Source organism: Montipora capricornis, chromosome 2 (genome assembly GCF_036669925.1).
Source record: "Montipora capricornis isolate CH-2021 chromosome 2, ASM3666992v2, whole genome shotgun sequence".
NCBI classification, from domain to species: domain Eukaryota; kingdom Metazoa; phylum Cnidaria; class Anthozoa; order Scleractinia; family Acroporidae; genus Montipora; species Montipora capricornis.
The window spans coordinates 60638204-60649292 of NC_090884.1; the positions used below are offsets into that span (position 1 = coordinate 60638204).

General features: G+C 40.9%; 1 protein-coding gene across 1 annotated transcript in view; it reads left to right on the top strand.

Moving 5' to 3' along the window:
- The first annotated feature begins 2761 nt into the window (after positions 1-2761).
- Positions 2762-11089, top strand: part of LOC138037596 (transient receptor potential-gamma protein-like) — a 14229-nt gene continuing 5901 nt past the window's right edge. Inside the window, exons 1-4 of the mRNA XM_068883500.1 lie at positions 2762-2813; positions 7386-8259; positions 8786-9083; positions 10380-10875. Coding sequence (XP_068739601.1) covers positions 7399-8259; positions 8786-9083; positions 10380-10875 — 1655 coding nt within the window. The 5' untranslated portion in view covers positions 2762-2813; positions 7386-7398. The remainder of the gene's footprint in view (positions 2814-7385; positions 8260-8785; positions 9084-10379; positions 10876-11089) is intronic.

The window sequence follows — 11089 nt, forward strand, 5'->3', positions numbered from 1 at the left end:
CACTTTGAGTAGCTTGGTTCGACTTTATCAATGCGGAATGCTGCGTAAGAATAAGTGCTCTTGACATTTAAAGGACAGCAGCTTCTCCCTTGAAAGAGACAAAAATATATATAATCCTTTTTTTGGAATGAAATGGTAAGGAAAGCGATTTTCTTCCAATCTCGGCCATTTTCCGTCATGAATCCGTCGTTCGTGTATTTCCGACGGGTCGCCCTAACCGCTGATAACTTTTTCCTTAACGAGCTCTTTTCTAAATAAGAGTTATTATATAAATATCGGGATTTTTCTTGTTCCTAAAACTAGATATCTTCATAGTTTGCAAAAAATTAAGATACTATGTTTATCTTTCACGTATCGTCATGGTTACGGAAATGTTAGGCGATAATAATAGTGTTGTTCACGCGCCAAGTCGTGTGACCGTTGTTGTCATTATCATCTAATTTTAATTAGATTTAGATGGGATATGAATTTTATCGTCTCGTGCTATGATATCTCTCACGAGTGAGCAATCCATCAGTACTCGAAGATAAAATTTGTATCCCCGCGCGGTCATGCACTCTCCTGAGGCCTTGCAAGGGTAAATTCCGACAAGCGACATGGCCCAAAAAGTAGCGACAGCACATAAAATGAAATTCCGACGAATGACATCCGTTGCCAGCAAAATTCCGACAGCAACGTCAAGGCCGAGAAAAAAAAGTAGCGACAAAGAAATTGGAACGGTGGTTTGGCATATTTTGACACTAATTCAAGTTAACTGCCGAAAATATGAAGAGAAAAATGAGGACTTACGAAGTGAATTTATGTGTCAGTATGGAGAATTCCCACACAGCACCAGTCTCTTTAATCGCGAGAGAATGGACCTCTTTAGCTTGTACGTTTTGTTTTCCCATTTCAGACCACGTGATGTTCCCAAGGGAATTTTCCCTTTTGCTTTTTCATAAGTTATGCATACATATGCAGGTGCATAAGACGACATTTGAAAGAAACTGTTTCATAGAGTAACATCACGTGGTCTGAAATGGGAAAACAAAACGTACAAGCTAAAGAGGTCCATTGCTAGCAAAATCAAAGATCTCGGGAAAAAGTATAAGAACGCTGTATATCCTGGTAACTCGGCAGCCATCTTGTGCAAACGCAATTCCGAAGGATCGCGGGCGGGCTAAGACAATCCGGACTCGTGGGATAACCTGTTTACACGAATGAGATGTTTCGGATTCAAAGTACCCGAATACAAAGTTTCCACTTTGGATTCCGGATCCATAACGTTCCGGATTCTTGACGAATCTGGGAACTTTTCATACCGGATTCATGTTTTCATGTAAACACCAAAACGAATCCGGTACTTAAACGTTCCAGATTTGTCACGAATTCGGAAACTTTTGCTCTATTGTAAACGTAGCGATAGTCTTCATTTTAAGATTTGCGGGACGGTAGAAATATTTTGTTGCTGTGCATGACATAGCAGTCATAGCAAGGACGAATAAATCAAGGTAAGACAAAATTTCATTTATTACTTTAATTTGTTGTGATTTATTGTCTGAAATTGCACGCCACGTGAATGGCTAGTTGCCTGTTACATGCTCGATACGCGAAACCGGTTACTGTGGAACGCCCGTCACGTTTGGAGCTGTAGGCATCTCCAAACCAGGCGGACTTTAATATATGACATTTCTTAAGTGGCTTGGTCACACCAAGAAAAACACACTTGCCCTGTATGTTAGTATACGGAAAAGCAAATAATTTTATTCAATTTCCGACAGCCACGAGAGTATTGATTTAAGTCTGACACGGGAAATTTTAAAATTCGGAAAAGCGACAACGGCTTCTTCTTTGTTACTTTATTCTCGAGATTATTGGTCGTATTTTGCCGTAGAGTTGAGGCGGTCTTTGCATGAAACGTTAAATGCAGCACCTAGCATACGAGCGTATGCTCCATGAAGTTTCTTTCCTAGTGATGTTGTCAGTGTCCAGAACGTAGCCGGATAAACGAGAACAGACTCCACAGTAGCTCGAACGTCTAATTTTGGGACTAAGGCGGAAAGTTCTTTTTCTTTTGGGCGATTTGAGCCTGAAAACATTCTTAACATGTTCTTAGAGATGTTTGGTTGTCTACTGAGTCCAACTACAAACTTACAAGTGCTGAGGGATAGTCCATCATCAAGGAACATAATCACTCCGGAATACAGTAATTAACATAGCCATAATGTAAGACCTCTTAATTCAAAATCTTTGCGTATTACCTTCTTGAACATATTGCAAGAATCTTATATCAATCCTTTTAAGGCCATGTTAATTGCTCACACTACGCTTGGGCTTCCTGTGCTAGTGCATGGGTCGGTTTTTTTTTAAATGCAATGGTAGTGGTGGTTAAAGCAGTTTGTATTCTTTTATAAAATGATCCACCTCACCCCAAGCCGATAATAAAACCACCTTGCTCACATGATAGGATAAATGGTAAAGCGCCATTAAAAAAGACATGACTTTTGTAATGAACATTCAAGAAAGGAACTTTAAGTAACTGATTGTTTAGATATAATTTAGAGGTTTACCACCTCATTAGCCTCATTTTAATAGCTTCCTTTTATTATCTAGTTTGCATGCCTTTTCCCGTAATACATTCCTCGCATTTACGTAGCTTTTCCTGCTTGTAACCCTTCTGTTTTAGAATTTCGTATCTTAAGATCACGTTCTCTCCAGTATAAATTAGCCACAATTTTTCAATCTAGGATATACAGTCATTTACAGTTAGAGATTTGCGGAGTTGTGTTTTTTAGGAGTTTTGATCAAAGCGTTGCTTTAATACAGGATCAGACGTAAGTTGCACTTGTTGATATATTTTGTTGCTTCTTTTTCTTTCGCTTGCTCGTGGTCTTTGGCTCTATTTTTTGATTGCCCGAATTGTAATTTCCTTTGCAGTTTTCACCGCATGTGAGCAATAGTTGGCCGAGTTGATTTTAATAAATACTCTTAAAGGAAACCCTTCTGATTGTTCCACACTGTGGTTGAAACTTCGCGTTCTGTAGTGCACAACAACTCGTATCTGTTTCATTGGGTAGGCGACAATGCATGCCAGGCTATATTAGTCAGCTCAGTAGGGAAGTTATGCTAGGGCGACCGCAACGGCTACGAGAAGGCCACAAAACAATGGGTTTAATGACAAAAAGCAAAAGCTCTGAACGCCCTGCACGTGCATTTTGCATTATGGTACATTTCTTTGCCGTCCTCCTCTTGACAACGACGTGAATTGACTAAATTTCAGGTTGTGTAGAGGACGGGAGAACCTGACGGAACATTTTCATTTTTCATTTTTCCCTCACAACCAAAACGTTCATGCCAATTTTATTCCTGTACTTTTGACACACACTTTCCATTCCGAACGACTTGGGGTTACAACGACATTATTACAATAACGGGAAATGATATTTTTAGACGACGTTCTCCTCGGCGGCGTCGTCGTCCTTGCGTAAGCTCCCTGTTGTCAGGACGAGGACGGCAACGAAATGTGACCAGAACGCAAAACGCACGACATATAACCGACATAACCATTAAACAGGTTTAATTCTTCCTTCTTCCTAGCTTTTAGAATCTCTGTACGGTGGCCAATTTACATTATCAACTCCGTTGATAAAACCAAAGTTTCGTATACTACTTCCCCACCCACGCAGCACCACAGTTTCTTTAGAAACTACCCCTTAATTCTTCCTTGTTTGACGTACAGGAACAGGAGTTCTTTTTCCCACAAACCACTTGTTATGTAGAAGAAAAACGAGAAGAAAATTTCATGTATACGACAAACACGAAAATGCCTACTTCCCGTATTAGGGCCCGTACGCACTAGGCTGACAAAATTTGTTTCGCTCAACCAAACATCTCAACAAATTTGTCCCCGCCAAATTTTCAATTTGGTAATCGTGGCCGCACTTAAAAACTTTATTTTAGATCATGCCGTGAAAATCGTAAAATGTGTATAGTTTTCACGCCTGACAAAAATTTGCCCTGCTCTGAGGCAGGACGACGGCGTCTTTAAAGTTTGGTAAGCCTTGACAAAATTTGGTAGATCTAAAAATCACCGGGCGCACTTGTCTCAGCGAACTGGTGACAGATTTTTTCGCAAAATAAACAAAAATTTGCCCAGTGCGTCCGGGCCCTTACTAAGCTTGATGCTAAAGTCTAATTATTGGTAAAAGAGGAAAATGATCGTGCTAAGCGTGCGACTCGCATTGTAGCACATTCTTTGCGGTACTCTGCATAAGAACAACGTGAAACCACCAAATGTTACGTTTTGACTAATATACTAATATTTCATTCTCTATTTTTATTTGGAAACTGCTCTTACCACTATAGTTTTAGCATATCTCGCTAACAATGCACAATTTGAAAGCAGGTGGAATCATCGCGAAAGGTTATGGTGCAAAGTTATCTTTTAAAATTAGGGACTTGAAAGCCCTGGCCAAACTATCGAACAAAGTTGGATCCCTCATGCAACATTGTTCAATGTAAATGTTGAGATGTTGGCAATACAATATCCCAACATTGCTCTGACGAAACATTCAAGTTTAAGTTGGAGCTAAATTTGAAAATATGGCGCAAGCACAGATTGAACGAAAAGAGCTCGTAGCGTTTATTGTACTGGAGATGTCGGAGTACGGAAATGACGAATTGAAACAAGGAAAAAACAGAAAACTTTTACCAGAACGGGTGGAGAAGGGTATGTTTCTGTCGTTGTACAATTATCACTACAAGATACACCCGCGTTTAATTAGGGAGATGATGAGAATGAGTCCGGATCAATTTGCAGAGATTTTAATTATGAACGCGATTGAACAAGACATCTGCGAACAGAGTAACAATCACGACGGCCTTTTGGTCCTCATTCGCAATCTTTGTTGAAATTCAAAATGATGCTAAATTAGGCTTGGGCTTGAAAATAAGATAGCGATTCGGGATTGGCTAGCAGGGCACAACTTTGTTGGAAGAAGAGCAAAACACTGCAACACATTTACGTCGAGCAGAATAGGTGGTTTTCGGGTTACGTCATCGCTGCCTCTTGGTGTACGTAAATAAGAAATCTCTCATTGGCTCCTTTTGTTCGTCGACCAGCAATTGTACATTGCAGCATTGTTATCTTTGCCTCTAGAGATTGGTTGCAAACCACCTATTGTTGTGCGTAATGTTTGATCAAAAGCAAACTCTATCCAACACTTGATCGAACAAAAAATGTGAAACGAACATCTTCCAACATGGGGGGCCAAACAGTCGAACAATGTTGGATCGAGCGAAGTTGGAGTGTTTAATCCAACTTTGTCCGATAGTTTGGCCAGGGCTTAAGATCTACTAAGGCGACGTCCACGAAAACGTCACATCAAAATAAAATTTGCTCTATCGTAACTCTTTCGCGATTATTCCACCTCGTTCACGTCTTAAGCCCTGGTCAAACTATCGAACAAAGTTGGATCCCACATGCAACATCGTTGGATGTAAATGTTGACGTAGTGGCAAAACACTATCCAACATTGCTTGACAAATTCAAGTTTAAGTTGGCGCAAAATTTGAAAATGTGGCGAGGCGTTACGCTACGGAAGTTGTTTTAGGACGAAAAGGACGTATTCAAACAAGGAAAAACCAAAGAATAATTAAGAGAACGTGTAGAAAAGGAAATATTCTTTGCAAGATACATTCGCGCTTAGGGGATGATGATTATGAGCTCGGATCAATTTGCAGGAATTTTAAACGCTATTGAACCAGACATCTCCAAACAGCGATAATGATTAGGTAGGCTAAAAGTGTCCCACAGACATGGCCTTGCTTCCTATTCGCTGATCAAGGTTTCTGGCTGTTCATCAACAACCACGACGTCCCCTTGCTCCTTGTCCGCCATCTCTGTTGCAAATGATGCAAGAAGCCTTGGCTTGAAAATAAGATAGCGATTCGTGATTGGCTAGCAATACGAACGTGACTCGATTCAGGACACAACTTTTTTGGAAGAGCGGCAAAACACTACAACATTGCTGTGTCAAACAGAATTGTTGGTTGTAATGTTTGATCAAAAGCAAACTCTATCCAACATTTGATCGAGCAAAAAATGTTGGACGAACATCTTCCAACATGGGCGGCCAAACTGTCGAACAATGTTGGATCGAGCAAAGTTGGAGCCTTCAATCCAACTTTGTTCGATAGTTTGGCAAGGGCTTTAAAATGAGGGCGAAGAATCGGTCGGAGTGGTTGCAGAGTGAAAATAGAGAATGAAAGATTCTCTCATTGTTGCACACTCACGTTTCCGTGCATGACCTCAAATTTGGTGATTTCACGTCGTCGTTAAGCAGAGTACTGCAATAATACACGCTAAATCCGTGCTGTACGTGCAGCGCAATTATCTATGATCTTTTAACCAATGATATCATTGTTTTGTGATGTTGTTGTTGCCTTCGTCGTCGTGTTTCTTAAGCTTCCTACTCCCTTACTGACCACGGCACCGGCCCATCGAAACTCTACAAACCGCTAATTTAACCCTTTCATCGCCGTGGGCTCACTGCCCCATTGACGAGTAAAATCGTCTGGCGTTAGATAGAGTAAAATCTGTAAGTATTAATTGGCATTTATGGTAGTGAAAGGGTTTTAATGAGCAAAACCAATATCTTTGAATAGTTCAGGTCCCTATTAATACCAATGAAATTGGTAGACAGTCGAGGCCGATTTACATTCGGAACGACATAGAACGATTGCTTCATGATACCAATAACACGAAAATGCAAAAGGCGTCAAAGTAGTGCTAATTAAACTCCCTTACCACGTAAATTTAACAAATTTGAATTTAACGTCAGCATACAACAGGTTACTTTTCATTCTCTGTATTTTCTTCAGCGCCGTTCCACTGCCAACAGCAATGTTTCTCGTGACGCTACCCATTGTTATTAATATGCCAACCAGAACCTAATTGGCCGTTAAAACAATGACTTCTTTAATTTGTTCCGTGGTTGGCAAATTGAATGTCAAAAGAAATGTGACGTCAATGTTTGTAAACAAGAAATATCGCTATAGCACAAATATTATTTTCAATTAACGTTTTGTTGGCATAGAGTAGTAAAGTTAACAACCACTCAAACGCCATATTTGGAGAGGAAAGGGCTGCTGCCAATAGGGCAGTTTTAACCCTTTCACTGCCGATGGCTTCCCCATTGACGAGTAAAATCGTCTGGCGTTAGACAGAGTAAAACCCATAAGTGTCAATTTGCATTTTTGGCGGTGAAAGGGTTAAAGGGTTAGGGTCTTGGGTTACGAAAAAGTGGACATAAATCCAATCAGAAGGGCTGAGGTATGTTGCCTTTCTTTGGACTTTTCCCTCGCAAGTATTTGCTATTTTCATGTGCCAACCTTTTATGCCACAGGTAACCCAGTCTAATGGAAGCAACAAGTATTCTGCTAGAGACGATAGGGGATGAGGATGTTAGTCCTCTAAATAAGAAGCGTAGCAAAGAACTCCGCGATTCAATGAAGGAACAAGATTTAGAAAAGTTCAGGGCAATCTTAAACTCGTCTTCCTCTACAAAAGACCTTAACTATGTTAGCAGTTCTGGCAAAACGTTATTACAATTAGCAGGAGACATAACTGAGGAATCCGTGCGTAATGATGTCATCAAGGATCTATTAAATAACGGAGCCGATTTAGAGGTGGCTTTGCTGCACGCCGTACGTGAAAGTAACTCAGAAATCGTGGAAATACTGCTTCGGTATCACAACCAAACACCTCAAGCTTCGTCAAAAAGTCTTAACGAAGAGCATGTCACCCCGTTAATCCTGGCCGCGTCGTTACAGAATTTCGAAATTGTCAAGCTGTTGTTAAATAGTGGATTCACCATCAGCGAACCGAGTAAGCCTCATTGCAACAAATCCAACGGAATGGTAACTGGGAAGCTGGCTTCCGCTTTGCACCGCTTGCACGTATACCGTGGTCAGGCCAGTCCTGTGTATATAGCAGCGTCTTTTCTTCAAAACGTCAACGTTGGCACCGACCCTGTCCGTCGCGCATGCGCCATGAATCAAACACTAAGTGAGATGGCAAAGCAAGAATACGAGTTCAGCAAAGAATACGAAGACCTGAGTAGTAATTGTAACGAATTTGTTGTGGCGTTGTTGAATGAATGCCGCTCCATGGAAGAGATACAGTGCATTATGGAAACAAACGTAGAAGATGCAGCATCTCATAACGTGAAAGGTCAATTTAATATGCTAGAGTTTGCCATTGCAACCAAAAGCGATAAGGTTAGTTTGCTTATTTTACTGTGGTTCGTGAATTCCGAAATACCCTTCTCGAGCTTATGTATTGACAATGACAGCTGCTTGTTGACTTTGAATAGTGTCTCCACAGATTCCTTCTATCTCAGTCTTAACGACCACAAATTCCCCCACCCACCCAAAAGAACATTGCTCAATTAACCTTTTTAGGTATCGAGGAATTCAATAACTTGAAAGCGGGCATTCATTAAATGCCACAATCCTCGGCAAAAGTCTTTGGGACGGCTATTTCAAGTTTCGTTCTTTTTTGGTCAATGAATAACACGAAGGCCTAACAATACTCCTCCTTCTTCTCCTTGTTGGGGGAGTGTAGGAGGAGATGATTTGCCGTTTAGATATGAAGAAGGAAGAAAGAGTGTCTCAACAATTTTTCTTGGATTGTAACCTTAAGAGCTTAGGCAGAAGCCTTCCCGATTTAGTGATTAGGTGATAACAACTTTTTTACTTTACTGGCAAAGTGCACTTCCAGTTACAAGCAAAATTTATCTTGCAGTTTGTTAGCCACCCTTACTGTCAGTTGTTGTTGCACGCAGAAGTTTACAAAGGTGTCTCTTTCCTGGAGAGGAGTATTTGGAATCGATTTCTCTTGATACTACTGGCGTCCGTTATGTCTCCTGTTTTGTTCACGATTTGGCTCGTTTATGAAAGCTGTTTTCCCAATCATAAAATTGCAAAGATGTTCTACGCTCCTTGTGTAAAATTTCTGATATATTGTGGACTTTACCAATTATTTCTCTTCTTACTGATTATAACATCGTGGACAAGTGTTTACAGCCACTACGCCTTTAATGGTAAGTAGAAAGGAGAGTCGCTTTTTTTGCGCCTTTAATCTTTATTTCAGTTTACCTCAGTAGTGTTTCGGCCAAGAGGCCTACCAACATTGTAGGCCGAAATCCCAAGGGGCATCTAAGGATCTCCCGCGGCATTAGTCATGATAATAAAAATTGATGGCTATGTGTCAGTATGCCGCACAGATTTCTCAAAAAAAAATTCCTTTTTCGCAACCGGTGTTGCGAAGGTTCTTGGCTCTTTGTGTGTTCTTCGACAGTTAACCCGTGAATACATCATTGTGATCGGAGAATTTTCTTCCAATTTGGTTAAATATTGTACAAAGTTAAACTGCAGACAGTAATTCGAGAGCAGCTGATTCGAATGGATGCAAATTCTGACTTTGCAGACTAAAAATTTTGAGACAGTGCATTCAGTTTTTCATATGATGGTAGAGATCATGATGATACCTCTCTCAGATAGTACGCTCTGTGACTGGCTAAATTAGCGGGCCGTATTCTACCTTAAACTGAGCTACAGAGAAATCTAGAACCTCAGAAATGGCTTCGAGTTTTTGGTGAACGCCGAATAGGCATTGGGAGTCTTCTGTCAGAACTTGTTGTGATAAAGAATGTATGAAGTATCATCCATTGACCTATCACGGGATACAAAACGTGACCTGGGGCCCGTATCTCGAAAATCGCGAAAACCCACTTCACTGAACCTGCCAACCACTTGTTCAGGACAGCCGATCTTTTAACATGTTTTTAAGATAGCAGAAAGCGAACTGACTGTGAAGTTTGAAGACTCAAATCCTCTCCGTTCTTGAGATACAGAGGGAAATGTGACTCCGAAAATAGCCCGTAAAGTTTCGGGACTGCGTTTCTCGAACACTCCGATAACTTTTCGGGCCCGCAAAGCCATTTACGAAACTGCCTTCCGCTTGTTTTCGTAGGCTGGTCTTTTAACACGTTTTCTAGGTAGCTAAAGGTAAAATGATAGTAAAGTTTGTTGACTTAAAATCTGTCCGTTCTTAAGGTATAGATGGAATTATGACTCCCGAAAGAGGCCCGAAAAGTTTGAGGACTTTCGAAAAACGTGCACCTGTAGGCCCCAGCTGGCTTGATAGCTCAGATTGTCGTAGAGTAAGTGCACTCAGCCCCATTCGAGCCTATAAATTTTCAGGAATTTTTTCGCAACTGCTAAAGTTGCGTCATTGACTGGGTTTATCATTTTCACTTAGAAAGAGCTTGTTATGTAACAATCAGCGTTCCTAATACAATTTTCAAAGTGAAAATGTTCTCAATTCCTCTCTGCAGACTGGTTGGTGTTATCGTTTATCATTGGACTATTGGTGGACGTCATTAAAGACTTGCTCCAACTTGGAAGAGAGCGTTTCTTTTCCCATGTTCCAAACTCCATGGCTTTGGCAACGATTGTATTCTTTGTCAGTCATTACATCATTTGGTGGTCAGCTTCAGCAGTGCTGTCTAGGGACGGCGTCAATTCACTAGAGCATCTAACAAATCATAAATCACATGAAATTATGTTAGTCTCTGAGGGTTTTCTTGCTGTGGGGATACTGCTGGCCTTTTTCAACAACCTGTCATTCATGCAAGCCAGTTCTAGCGTTGGCCCACTGTTAGGCGCCTTCGTAGAAATGATGATTGATGTGGGAAAGTTCGCTTTGTATTTCTTTTTCATTTTCTTGGCGTTCGCTGTGAGCTTCACCAAGCTGCACACGCAGTACTTAGCGGGAAGAAGCTACTTTTTATCGCACGCTGAAAACGCGACAAGCGAGCATCATATTGGCAAGTAAGTATTATTCATTACCTTAAAGTATAAAAATAAAAGGCATGTTTGAAGGCGTTCTGAATATAACTGTCATCTGGTCAACTCGTACCACGAGGGGGAGTTGGTAGAATTCGAGACAGTTAAGCAAATTAAACCCGAGACACAGTCGCGGGTTTGCATAACTGTCGAAAATTCTCCCAACTCACCCGAGTGTTAAGATGAAGCTATGGAAACA